Source organism: Dermacentor silvarum, chromosome 8 (genome assembly GCF_013339745.2).
Source record: "Dermacentor silvarum isolate Dsil-2018 chromosome 8, BIME_Dsil_1.4, whole genome shotgun sequence".
Lineage (NCBI taxonomy): Eukaryota > Metazoa > Arthropoda > Arachnida > Ixodida > Ixodidae > Dermacentor > Dermacentor silvarum.
The window spans coordinates 46,000,389-46,015,214 of NC_051161.1; the positions used below are offsets into that span (position 1 = coordinate 46,000,389).

Here is a 14,826-nt window from a genome sequence, read left to right on the forward strand (position 1 = left end):
TACTGGTTATAGTGAAAGATTGACGAGGCATGTGGAAACTTCTACACAACACCAAACTGAACACCTCCGTGAAATAATTAACATTGTATACACGCTCTGTAGATGGCAAAATACTGCAGGTTCTTTCTTTCTTGTTTCTTTTGTGAGGTGAGGTAGTTCAAAATGTTCAGCAATAGTGCAATTCAGTTCAATAGCAATAATCAGCAATGACTGCGATGCATACAAATTCATCAAAGAAATGGCGTCCCGAAAAGGCTTAGACTAAATGTATTTTTCCAGTGTGGGAGTGCTGAACAACAAAGAAAAAGAAAACTTGCATTATGATTTTGTATATGGCCTCCACTTGTAAGAGTTGATAGTTACAGCAGCCCCACAAAGAATAAAATGTAATGTGTTCAGTGCATCACAGAAATGCCAGGAAATTATCTGCATTTATGTAGGCATGCTGAATGGAGGTAACTTATGCTTTGGTGCTCTCTCTGAGCAAGCTCTGTACTGAACAGAGTTGATAAAAGGGAGCTGATTAAATTATAAAGGCATCTCAGATTAATTATACTAAGTGCTGTAGCACGCGACCCACAATATGTCTCTGTATGTGTACCTAGCTATACACACTTCATTCATAATGCTAGACCTGCTTGCAGCTGACAATTGCATCAGCCCATGTTGGCAGCAAGAAGACAGAACCGTTATCATACGGATGACTGATCTTTCATGATTCGTGCAATAAGAAGTATAAGGTCAAAGTGGCTTTTAGAAGAAACGAACATCCAATATCCTTTGACAAATTTGTGTTTCATGTTCTGAACAGCTACATACAGTACATCATCACAGCAAGCTTGCTGCCAAGTTTCAAACTATACTAACCTCCCATCGGTACTGTGGTGCGTGTTGTCCGAGAAGAGCGAGTCTCTGCCCAGAGAACTCTCCGAGTGGCTGTGCGGGATCATATCCGGGGATGGCCCCGACGAGTGGTGCTGGTCTGAATCCACAGAAGCCCGCGTGCTGCTGCTGGCACTCCAGTTACCGCTCGATGACTGGCCGTCTTCGCCGCCCTTGGCTGATGTCCGCGCTGACGTTTCACGCAGCTTCACCGCCACCGTCATGGCGCCAGAGTTGGTGGAGATGGGCAGCAGGGAAGACGATCGCTTCTTCTTCTCACTCCCGCCAGTGGACGTGCCGCTCTCCGCGGCCCTGCCCGTCTCGTTTTTTGCCGCCCCGTGGCTTCCACTGTCTGCCTCCTTGTTCTTGCCGGACTTCTTGAGGAACTTCCAGTCACGGCCAAGCCTGCTGAAGTTCATGGCTTCGTAGAAGGACAGCCGCTTTTCGGGTTTGCTGTTGACGTTAGTCTCGGTTGTGGTGGATGATGAGGATGAGAGCTCGCCGGACGAAGGGCTCTCTTCAGGACGGCGCTTGCTGGTGGCACCGCCGCCGCTTCGCCCGCTAGACTTGGTGCTGGTCGCCGTCTGGAGCAGGTCGTCGTCTGTCTGGCACGAACTATGGATCAGGGCTTCCGTCTTGACCAACGTGCCAGACTTCTTGCGGCTGGAAAGCGCCTCTACGATCTCCTTGGAGTTCCCGTCCGAGATAGTGTTTCTTCTCTTGTGATGCTTCTTGCGCTTGATCAGGAAGTCAACCTGTGCAAGAAAAACTCAGATATACACAAGCGCATGAAAGACAGAGCAGGAGCCTCTGCACTGTTGCTACTGTTAACACTGGCCATGAGAATGCCTGCTTCAATTTGCAAGCATTGCAAGAATGAGCAGCATTCCATGGCTCCCAAACATCAGCGCTCCTGCAGTATACAGGGTGGTCTTCCCGGCAAGACTACAACGTTCTACTGGTTGGCTCATGGTCAACACAGTGGACAGCGCAAATAGTACAAGAAAGTAAAGGACTCAGCATTTCGACTCCTATCTGATTTTCTTGCCCCATTCCTTGCACTGTTTACCACATTATTCACTCCGGCAAGCCTCTTTATGACAACAGCTTGTGCTACTCTGGTTTTCAGCAACCTAAGCAAGCTGTTGGTGACGTGTGGCTTCTCTCCCGTATTGCCTGTGGGAACCATGATTAGTAGACAGTGGCATAATTTAGGGGGGCCTTGCTGTGGAATCAAGTCTAAGCGGTGGTGACTTCACTTTTGGTGTGCACACCTACTTGGCAATGCAACACATTAGTCACAAGGCACAATGATTCTCCTAGTGATCATAAATGCCTTGGAGAGACGTATGAGCCTGAAAGTGCCATGCACAGGCCCAGGACATGAACACAGTCCTGCCATAATTCAGTAGATCGGGTAGCAACTCCCTCCCTCCTTTGCCTTGTATCACTAAGTAATAAACAGATAGATAGACCACCAGAAGGTACATGTCCTGGTCAACCTCCCGCCAACCAGAGAATCACTTTCAAACATCATGTTTCAAGGACCCTTTGAACTTTATCCTAGTCCATCCGAATTCTCATACAAAGAAATTGTGAGCTCCTTGAATGTGTCGGCCATTGTCCATAAATATGTTGTTGTTCTTTTCTGCCATCATGAATAAGCCTGTGTTATGTCAGGCTTAATCACTTAAGCTTAAAAGCGTGTCCTTAATCTCTCTGTACACCATACTGAAGTTAGCAACCAGCAGAAGCTTTACGTCTAATTCGATGACTTCAGTGCTGTCAATAACAGCAACCCCTCGTCAACTTCTCTCATCAACTACGCTCAATCCGTCCTGGTATGTAGCTACAATCGGAATAGTTCAAACATGCAAGTAGGAAAAAGCAAGAATATTCCTATATGCATTCTATACGTGAGAGAAATATCCTATCTTCCTCCATCATACAATGGAGGAAGGCTATATAGTTGAAAACTTCAAATTGGTGCAGCTCAAGCGCGTAGTCCCAACACATCTCTCCACGCTTTCAAAGCTACCTTTTGCAACATGTAAAAATGACGACAACTGAGCGGATGCTCTTACTTTTCTGAAGTACACCAAAAAATGTACGCACGCTAAAGGTTTAGCAATACCTGACAGAGGCTTCTAATATTATTAAAAAAGAGGAAAGAACCTTTGAAATACTACACAGGGGCCAGTTCGCAGCATGCACTCATAAACAAAGCAGATTTATTTTCTTAAAAGATAAAAGAAAAGGAAACATTTTATGTTCATAATACTTTTCATTTAAAGGAAGATAAACACTGCCTCACAATAACATCAAAGCAGTAAGACCTTACCTACATACAGTGCAATGGTCTAATCTGTCAAACATGAAACACAAGACAATGACTGACAAGTGCACTTCACATAAGGCAAAATATTTTCTTATGTGTTACAAAAAAAAAAAAAAAATCTAAAAACTTAACTGAATTAGTCGAATGTCAACAGGCTGAAACACTTTTTTTCTTTGTTTCTTAGAAGAGATTTAGACTGGTATCAAAGCTGAAATTTGTTTCTCGTGTTGATTGTGAAGCAACATTACCTGTTATGTCGGTAACTGTTTTCAGTAATCAGTTCGCCTAAAGCTCCTAAATACATCACAAAATATTCCACTGCAGTCTTTCAACCAATGAGGAGGCAAGTACCGTCACTCACGTGTATCAAAGACCTCCGCACTGATGACAAGCGGTTGAAACTGCTCTCTGATGTGTCGATAGGAACCACGACGGCCGGGTACTCCAAGGACAAAGCGTGCATTTTCTCCTCGGGAGACGGCAGCGTCAACAGCTCCTCCCCTCCGCTGTCTCGCGCATCTTGGCCAGCAGTAACCAAGCTAGCAGGCTGCAACAACAGGCATGCGTAGTGAGAATCACGACATCGTGCGCTTAAGCATGCTTGCAAGAGCATAATGCACTACACAGGTGAAAAGTACCGTGCCAGCAAAATCAGGTCTTGCACAGATGCCTGCATCGAAGATGAAGATTTCAAGGTAATTAAACCCTATAGCACAATCACAAAAGATGGGCATATGTGTGCATGTGTTTACTATGGTTGTGCGATGACACGGAATTTATTATTGTGTGTGATTTCCATATTCACTCGCACATTATAAATGTCATGGGACTTTTCAGGATCCTTTCCAATTTCACCACTCTTTGTCATGTCAGCAGGATTTTGGTATATACGTTTAGTCTGAAACCTACTTAATCTATGGCGACCGGGTACACAGCTGTGTGAGATTGCGGACAAGTTATTAGCCATAAACAATGCAACACTTTACACTTTTCGCTTTGCATTTCATTTGTCTATGACTGCTAGTACATGTTCTAACCAGAGCATGTACTATCCTAAATAACCAAGCCGTGCACATAAGATCACATGTAAATGGAAGTTTTGCCTGTGTCACTGTTCACATTAGCACAGAAAGCAACAAATTAAAGGCGTCATTGACACCAGATAAAAGTGTTTCATTGGCACTTAAGTTATATCAGCACGTATTGCCAACATAGTATCAGACCCAAACTCAAAGGTTGTCTATTTGTCTTTGAACATGCATACTTTTTCCCCCGATGATGATACATCAAGACAGAAATGACTAAGCCAAGCAATACAGAGCGCCATGCTATGTCGGTACTCACAAGCAACGGAGGCTATGCAAAGAAAACATCTATTCTCCCGAGTAATGTGCGCTTCATATCTTGACTTGGAAACACTAGAAGGGCCACACATTGCACCTGGCATGGCTAAGGATGCTGTCGCCCTATCAGCCAGACCGGTTTCACAGGCATGACAAGTGGAGCCCTCAGAGCGCTGATAGAGAAGCTCAAATTCCATTGCCTCGCATGGATGATAAGATGAGGAGCTCGAGTGTAACATAAACCAGAAAAAAAAAAAAGAAAACAAAGGAGAGACTGACAAGGAAAGCTGGGACAAGGCAACTCTAGTACCGAGCTATCTTGGAATAAGACAAGGGGCACACAGTCTAAATAGGCTTAAGTGACAAGGTCTGAGAGAGACGCAACACGGAACTTTTTATAGTTGACCTGTGTACATGCGAGAGCTTGGAGACAGCCTCAGGCTACTTTTTTTTAGCTGTCGGTACTTATGTACACAATTTGTACTATTGCGATAGCAATTATATGGACACTCCAAAGCGGATTTCTGCCGTCGGCGTCGTTGTCGCCGTGAGGTTCCGTATGACGTCAACGGCGATGAAATCGTCGCCGTGCTCCGGACGCTGTATGTGCGAGTGTAAAGGGCGCGAGGGACGCGCGCTTTCACGGAGAGCGAAAGCACGTCCGAGAGCAAAACACGCGTTCTGCGCCATGCTCCCTGAAGCGCTGTCTCTTTCCTCCTTTCCATATATTGAGAGCAAACGCGACTTTTTCCGTCGCGCGAAAGACTGTGGGGGGGGGGGGGGGGGGGGGGAGGCGACGTTTAGCTGCAGCACCAAATGCGTATTTATATAAAAACGCCGCGCGCGTTCGGTGCGAACGCGGGCAAAACGCCGACGGCATTGACAACAGTTCTGCGCGTTGCTGGTGCTGCTGCATGTCCGAGTTTATACAGCTGATAAAACTACTATCCTTACTCCGTATAGCTCTCTACTAATTTGATATCACAATTGATGCTTCGCCTTTCGGGTGAAACTGCGACAATTTTTTTTAAAATAACCTATCAGGTTTTTTTTTTTATCACCCACAATTTACACTTTCCCATGTTGGGAAATACATGCTAGTATGTAACCGCTATGCCAAATCACCCTTATAGCCCATCCCTGTTATAGCGGTCGCACCCGACACACAAATACCATCGTTATGTCCGATATTCGTTATAAGCATATATTAGTCACGCGCTGTCATCAGCGAGACGCATTTTATGTGCACTTTGTTGTATCCGATAATTCGTTATATCGAGGTTCGACTTGTATTCTAGTATCGTTTTAAACGTGCAAGCGCAAAGCGGGTTCGCGTTTGACACGGGGCGCCTCACCCTCCGTGCATTTGTAGAACGGTATCTCGTTTGCATCGTACGCGAGGGCTAGCTTATTATAATACTGCACGATGTAGTAGATAACTGCGCAAAGTGTGACGTTGTGACACATCACTCACCCTGCGGGTCTCGATGTCGAGGTCTACGTTCCTGGCGCGTGAGGCGTCGCCCCACACGGGCATGCACAGGAACAGTCTCCGGGGCGAGTCCTCGGCGCCGCTCCCATCGTCTACGGCAGCGCCGCGGATCACGTGCAGGGCAGGCGTGGCCGCGGCCTGCTCGTAGAGCTGGCGCACCCGCTGGGGCCTCGAGTCCCGCGTGAACAGGCAGTTGGCATGCTCGTACCGCGTCCGGTAGTGGTCTTTCAGCTGGCTGAACTTGGTCAGGTCTCCTAAGGCTGCGCCAATGAGAACGTATGTATGTGTTACACACTGCTTCAGCGTTCGAAGAAGAAAAAACAAAAACGTAGCTTAATTAAAGACACAGAATAATGAGGACGGGACGTAGGCTACAGTTGAATCGACTGGCCCCCAAAACACACTTCAGCGGTGCCTTCGATCGGCTCTGAAATCATTTACTGCGACAGCAACATTTCCCGCACAGTAGAGACCGCCATTTTGTTTGCCTGCTTGTTCCTCAAATAGTGGCATTACCAGTAAGTAGTTACGAGTATAACTATGGGGAATGTCCAATAATTCGGTGGTGTTCGTGTGGTTTGGGAGAGCAAGGGGGGGTTCTTCGTGATATGTTGATTTTATTGGTGAAAGGACCAGGTCTGGCCGAAGAGCGCCATGCAAGTGACCATGCGTTTTCAACGCAACAATGAATTGCTAATGGTCTAATGTAACACGGCTGTATAGAGGCCTAAAAAACGTTCGCTGTGAAGTGCGTAAAATATACATACGCAATACAACTATGACAATGGATTATGAATTGTGCGCAGTATACGAACATGAAATATGTGCTTTGAAACGGTGAGGCACTAAACGTAGCCTGCAGTGTCGGTAGGATTCCTGCCTCACCAGAACCCTTGAATGCAAAGAGCATGGAGGCGTGTATACAGCACCCTGTTTACAAGAAAAATGGCACATGTCATTTTTTTTATTATTATTGAAAGAACTGACGGGTGCATGCCCGTGTTGAAGCTCACATTGAACGCCATAGTACGCGCTGTACAAAACGCTACAATCGCAGCAGCATCCTCCACTGCGAGGTCGTTCTACGAATCTGTTGGGCTTATAACACGCAATAAATCAACAACCTTTCAAATAAAATTAGAACTGCCTTCGTGTCAAAGAGCGGTACTGCGCCAAGAAACATGGCCGGATGAAGTGGAGTGTTTTCATCGGTAAGCACAGGGAAGTGCAGTTTCCTTTCATCTACTACTCTCCGGCAGGACGCGGTGGACGGTCAGGATCTCGCCACATTGGCCACATGTAGGAGGTTCACTACCAGTCAACAGGTACAGAGTGTGCGCCGTATGTGTGACCTGCTCTAAGACGACGGAAAGATTCTTATAGCATACGTATTCGTTTTAAACACGGCGTCAGGCGGTCCGCGCAGGGAGCTCACCCTGAACTCCCGTGTCAGCAAAAAGATAGAGGCCGCGGGGCTAACGCTAACCCTACCATGACTGAGCACCTAACAAAACGAAATGTCCGGGTCAAACCAAATGCCTTCCTTTATTGCGATAGCAATTATACAGACACTCCAAGCGAATTTTTGCCGTCGTCGTCGGCGTCGCCGTGATGTTCCGTATATATTTAGGTATATGTATGCTATATGCCACACATTTTTTTCTTATACAGGTATATGCCATGACATGCGGTATATATGCGCCGATTATGCGGGTTACATTGTGACAGCATTCTATCTTTATAGTTGCTCATACCAGGCCTGACATTCTCGACAAAATTATGCCCCACAATTTTGATAATGTCAGCCCACAACCAAATGTCATGAAACAAAACACCGACAGCGCATGCCTTTTATCTGAAATCTTCTCAGACTTAAATATTAAAAGTGTGAAACAATAATTACCCCAACTCAAACCTGTGAATGATGTAATTTTATTGGCGCGGTTGTGCTCCACCTCCGGGATCGGCCCCGGAAAGAGGTTTGAAGTATACCCGATACGGAAAAGTGGTGGTAAAGTCGCTAAGAAAGACGTTGCATATGGCTTTATTTAATAAACATAAATGAAAATGTCCGATGGCAGGATTCAAACAGAGGACCCCTAGCACAAGAGCTCGTTTTTTACTTAGCTCAAGTTTACTTCAACATACTGCCACTACAGCTACGAGTGTTACACTTCGTGTAATATTCTAACGTGTTGATATTGCATTCATTGCTTCGCCCTTATGTTGAAACTACGAAACTGTGTTTTTTTTTTTCCGGACCCATCGGAGTCGTCCAAGAATTTGTCGGGCCGCGTGCAAGGCACAACATTGGCCAGTAGTTGGCACAAAGACGGCCGAATTAAGGCCCATCTCAATACCCCAAGCACGGCCCGAGCCAATCCTTGGTCGGTAGGCCGTCATACAACCAGGCGGAACGACTACAGAAGCACGCTGTCTCCAATTCCTGTCAGCGAGATAAGTCTATAATAAGATAAGATACGACAGTTTACGGCACTACCAACCTAACCAGCCGGCCCAGGGCCGGATAGGAAATAAAAAGCGCACACAAATCCTTCATCAAAACCATACGAGTACATTTTCACGCGTTCAACCGACTGCTCCACATCACAGGAAAGCTAAACGCGTCTAAAAGACAGCGCGCCCACGTTGAGAGGGTCAGAGTTGTCTGCGTATGTGGGCGTGCAAGGAACAACGTTCCGTCTTCGTCGAGCTATATAGCGCGTCGACGGCCAAATTTGCGAATCCCCGCGGGTGTCAACTTTTTCAATTACACCCTTCTCTTGTCGGCTCGGGCCGTTCGGAAACTGGTGATTAACGGTCCCGCGGCGCTGTCAACCGAGGCTCACTACATCGCGCAAATTGCGAGTCTTCGACGCCAGAGTGGTCCGGCCTTGACCCATATCTAAACGTCACGGCCAACGCAAGGGACACTTTGGGAAGATTGCGCAGGTGATCACGCCCGTATATATATATATATACATACGCGAACTGAACGTATAGTATACACGCTGAAAACGTGACAAATAGTAACGCGCAACGACATCTATACAGTCGAACCCGGATATATGGAACCCACATATAACGAATTATTGCGTATAACGAACAGCAGTATATCCCCACGAAAATTTTTGTATAATTTTTAAAAATTTTATATATCCCATTACCTATATATAGAACTTTTTTGTCACCCCTTTCAGATTCTATATGTCCGGGTTCGACTGTATTTTGTACAACTGCCGAGTTCATATTCTTTCATTTTATGTGTTCATTCTGTGCGAAAACGAGCAAGCCGGCACCCGTCGCGGTATATATATATATATATATATATATATATATATATATATGGGGACACAGCCATCGGGCTATATATATATAGCCCGATGGCTGTGGCGTTGCGCTGGTGAGCTCGAGGTTGCGGGTTCGGTACCGGCCGCGGCGATCGTATTTCCTTAGGGGGCGAAATGCAAACGCACTCGAGAAGCTTAGGTTTAGGTGCATGTCACAGAACCCCGGGTGGTCGAAATCCTCCAAATTATACGGCGTGCCACATAATCAGATAGTGGCATTTGTCACGTATGTGCCCACAATTTAATTCTTAAGGAGTAGCCGGGCGCCACTGAGAGGCGCCAGCAACCTCTCCAAATATAATCTATTTCTTTTTTTTTTTAAGGAGACGAGGGAGAAGTAGAATGCTCATAAATGAATTTCATCGCCGATCATACTTAGAGAGTGGTCAAATGCTAGTTACGAATCTTCACAAAGCTAGCAAAAAAAAAAAAAGGGGGGGGGGGTGCCCATCAGGTTTCATTTCATTATATTACCTTAAAGACCCAATTGAAGGGGTATTACATAAGGGATCACCCTTATGTAATACCCAGTGATCCCATACCCTGTTATGTAATACCCGGCCAGTGATCAACATACCCTGTGCGTTGTTCTAACCACGGCATTTCTCAATACAGGGACGTGCTTGTTATTCGCCTTCACAGATATTAAGCTCAGCAGCAGTGGTTGGCAATCGCGCCTGGAACCTTCACGCATAGGATCACCGCTCCGTGGAATTTCACAGTTTCGGCGTTTTAACGAGAGACTTCAGTCTCTATTCCTTCAGTCCTCAACACAGCTCTGAAACATATCTCTTTTCGAGTCGGTTATTATTACCGACAAACGAGAACATCATCTTTCTATTTTGTTATTGTATTTATCATCATTCTTATTTTTTATATAACAGGGTTAGGTAGGAAATTATATAGACCCATCTTCGCATATGTTTCCTGACGCAAACAGAAAAAAGAAAGAAAAAACAAAAACAAAAAAAAAACTTCTATTTGCTTATACATAGAGATGAAGGTGTAACATCATGTGATAGCAGGATTTTTCACGACAACTCGTCGTCATCGCAAAGCACTTCCCGGGCGCTTTTGTTCATTTGTGAGAACACAAACGATCTATAAGACAAATTGGTGCCAATTTTAACGAAAGCTGAACGAAAAGGAGGCGTTTAAACCACTTCCACAGAGTTCCGCATGCATTTGACGATATATATATATATATATATATATATATATATATATATATATGTAATGAAGAAGCAGAAAGGGAACCGAGGGGCCCGATTTTTAATAACCATATCATAAAAAGCCAACAAACAGTAGACAACATAGGGGAAATTACTTTATATATATATATTACGTAATCGCGTCCGTGTTAATAGTGAAAGGGATTCGTGGCAATGTGCATGACAATGTACTCTCCTGAGCAAAAGTGTGCGGACCAGCTGGACTTTTGCAATAAAGCCGACTTTCTTCTCCGCCTATGAATGTGACTTCTAATTGAGGACTGCTGTCCAAACTTGACATTGCGAACTTTTCAGCGCACTCCTTAATTTTTAAGTATTTGCGTCTGATTTACGAATAAGGTTACGAATTGTGGTTCGCATACTATTGCTTACAGGTCTACAATAGCTCTCAAGAGGACGTATCACAGAGATACCTTTAGGATAACCTTTACCACGTAAATGCGCGTGCACACCTTTTTACGCACCATGCTTGCACGGGCGAGATGTTCCCGCGGGCTCTGGGCCATGGGACGAACCGCAGCGAACAATCCTTCCAACGCTTGATGAGAACGCGCGCCGCTCGATCGCACGTACTCCCGGCTCACAGCGACGACCACGGCGCACAAGAGACAACCTTCACAAACGTATTCACCGCTGACGAAAGATGCGCGGTCACGAGGACAAACTCGTAGAACGAACAAACGAAAAGCGCACTTCGCCGCCGCCGCCAGCGACGTCGACTACTGGAACTACGACACCGATGAGCGACGCGAACACACACGCCCGTACACACAACACGCACCCATGGGAAACGCAGAGCGCGGACCGCTGAGCACCGTCGCCCGTGCCGTCAGCCGGACCCCGCGCGTATCCAATAACAACGCCGCGGCGACAGACGCTCACAAACTACAAAAACAAGCACGAGGAAAAAAGGAAAAGTGTTGCCAGTTTCGAATGCCAGCACTGAAGCGGCGTCTGCGGCAGCAGCAGATGCAGAACCTTCGGTAGGCTTTTTTTCGGGACATGTGCGGCCGCGGGACGGGGATGGGCACAAAAGCCGTACGGAAGAGGGAGAGGAGGCCAGACAGGTAGGAGAGGAGGAAAAAAAAAAAAAGAAGAGAGCTCAAACATCGATATATCGACGCTGCGGAAGCACCACCGCCGTTCACCGGACGACCCGAGCTGGGGCTGGACCCGAAAGTAGTGCGTGGGGTCGGAGTTGGTTGGGGGTGAAAGAGGGCTGTACACACACGCACGGCCATCGCAAAAACGTGCGCCATGTGCGTGTGTGTACGCATACAAACGCACACAGAACGCGTATGTTGGTGCGTATTGTGTGCGTGTCTATCAGGCAGAGGGCGAACGCAGCACCCCCCCTCCCCCTCCCCCCCAAAGTAGGGGGCTCTCGCTAAAGTGATTTCGACGACGACTGCGGACAGGGAAGGGAAGACGTCTGCGCTTCGCCCGCAGGAGGACATCACATCCCCCCCCCCCCCCCCCCCCCTCGCAGGGCTGTTAGCAGTCAATCTGCAGCTCGTTCTGATCCATCGGCGCTTCGCAAATTGCCGCTGCTTTCTTAGCTCTGGTCTTTTATACCTATGTACTTGTGTTCCCTTAGTTCAGCGGGTGTAGTGTAGGGCACCCCCCCCCCCTCCCCTCCTCCCTTTCTGGAAGCTATTGCCCTCCTTAGTAATCGTGCGTTTGTTCATTTCTGGTAAGAGCTTTCGGTCAGGGGCGACCTCTCCCTTCTCTCTGTGTGTGTCTCTGTCTCTCCACGCTCTCGACAAATGGAAGCACTCCATGTATAGCGATCCCGCTGACACCGCTGTTTTTATGGCCCGCGCCCATTTAGCTCTTGTAAAAGCGCCCTCTTTCGCAGGATTACGCGTCCATGTAAAGATCGCGACAAGGGCCTTGAGTTTGTAAAGATCGCGACGACAAGGGCCTTGAGTTTATACACCGCTTGAAAATACGGAAGCGGTAGCGTGAAGAAATAACGTTTTCTCTCTCTTCCTCTTCTCGCGTGACGTCATGGGGGCGAGTTTCCGGAAGTGCGCGCTAACACACAGCGCAGTTACGTGGTGGCCCCTTTGCAGTGACCCGGCCCCCAAGGTCCCTTCCCTACGCAACAAAACATTCAGCAGATACACTTAAGACTGCTTACGTGTGGTAATGCGAAAGCATTATAGCGTTTGTAGACCTCGGAACCTCATGTACGCGCTCATTTTATACACTCGTGACGTGGCACCACATCCTCCCCATTGGCTGCGCCGTCACGTGCCCAATGACGCAGGCACTAGGCACACCTTTACGGCAGCCAGAACCAGGCGCTCAGACCGAAATGTACCAAATTTTCGTTTCAAAGCCATTAATATACTTTGTTTACAGCACCCTCCCTGAGAAATTTGACGTCACTCCGAGCATTTTTTGACATGTTTTTACTCTTTGCGCCGTCTGCCAATTTTCGTACCATCTTTCGGTCACGCCGACGCCGACAGATTTTGATGTAATGGGGCATATAATGCTTGCACATTAAAACTAAGGAAAGATAAGAACGTCGCAACGAGCGATCATATCCAGCGACCACAATGAAATGCTTTATGGAAATATGTAGCGGTTACGCTTGCCACGATTTCTCGCCAGAAAAGTAACTTGGAAAGCGAGAACGGTAATGAGGAGTGGCGTTTAGTTAAAGAAACACGCAATCAGTTTAGATTGATAAATTATTCTTTCAACAATGTGTTCATCAATTTCGCAGTAATACGTTGGTTATTAATGAGAAATAAACAAAGCGAAGTTCAATATTTCGAATATCGCGCCGGAACCCAAGCGTTGGCACCTGTTCTCGGTGCAGTAAATGTTCTCGGATCATGCAAAGTTCAGTCTCTGGCTATTTCAGAATACAGTGCAGCCGATATTTACCGTCCAAAAACCAACTAGGTCTGAAGAGACGCCGTCCAAATCCAAGACGTCCCGGCGAGTTGGAGTGCGAACTTCAAGGCGGCTGCGTGATAACCTCTGCTTTCCTAAAACGGTGTGAGATTTCGAGAGTTCGCTGTGCCTAGGAAAACAGCTTTAACTGATGCACCCGGTTTGTCTTTAGAGCTATAACGTCGTATGAAGGCGCATACGTATATATCCCGTATATCCCAACTCTTGGGATATAATGGGACGAGAACTTAGCAAGAAACTCCTTGAGGAACTTACCGGGGTTATTTACGGGCTTACTTGCGTAACGGATTAATTTTATATAATGACTCAAACAATGTAGCGAATGATAAAACAAAATACGAAAGCCTACCATGCTTCGTTCCGGCGTATTTTCTGGCTTATCAAGCCTCATCTCTGACGGTAAGAGTGGGTATGGGTTTAGCTGGTTTTTTTTATATAATTCTACTAATACAGTTCATATTTTATTGTATATTCGATATTTAGTGGCCCACTCAGGAACACGCGTTGCCGATTCACCATAGCGAGAATTCTCAAAAAGAAAAAAAAAAAAGAAAAGAAACGCTTCAAACGGAGTCGTAATGGGAGAGAATAGAAGAAAGGGAGAGGACTGACGACGATACACTGTGACGTCACAGACGCCATATTGAAACCTCTGTCACAGCTTTACACAGCAGTGCCAGATTTCAACAAATTATACATAAGGACACAACTTCCCACGAGTGCATGGTATATTATATACCGTGGATGGCTGTGATGACGATGACACTCGAAATCTCGACTCCACAGTGCCCTGTTGCGTAATAAGTCGCCTCTCCTCTGCCACAGACGAGAAGAGACCGCCAAAAGTCCTTATCGCGTGGAGAGCATATCGTTCCCCTGGCTAAGAGCCCAAGATAGACAGGCTCGGATTGAGGCCACGATGATATGAGAGCGCGCCAAGGCGATTTCCAGCGCCCGGTGACCGAGATATAGTGTCGAGTGTGAAGACGCAGCACATGCATACTTTATTATTCGCGCTGAAGTCCGCGTTTTATTATTTGCACTTAAGTGCATAAGTCAAACATCGCTGAAGCAGCGGAATGCACCCACACCGGTGAAGTAAGGGAAGACGTAAATGCAGGTAACAAAACAACGTCTTCAGTCAGCAGTCCAGACAGCGCCTGGATAATAAAATGCGCTGTACGCACAATCATATGCCTGCTCATACTGGCATCCACAAAGCTCTGTAAGCTTAAATCATCGGCATCGCAGGGGATGA

The 14,826-nt window shown here is 46.6% G+C and overlaps 1 protein-coding gene across 1 annotated transcript in view; it reads right to left on the reverse strand.

Annotated features, from left to right (window-relative positions):
• The window catches only part of LOC119461143 (mucin-5AC-like), a 239,650-nt gene that overhangs the window by 10,435 nt on the left and 214,389 nt on the right, over positions 1–14,826 (reverse strand). Inside the window, 3 exon segments of the mRNA XM_037722351.2 lie at positions 868–1,637; positions 3,582–3,767; positions 6,038–6,315. Coding sequence (XP_037578279.1) covers positions 868–1,637; positions 3,582–3,767; positions 6,038–6,315 — 1,234 coding nt within the window.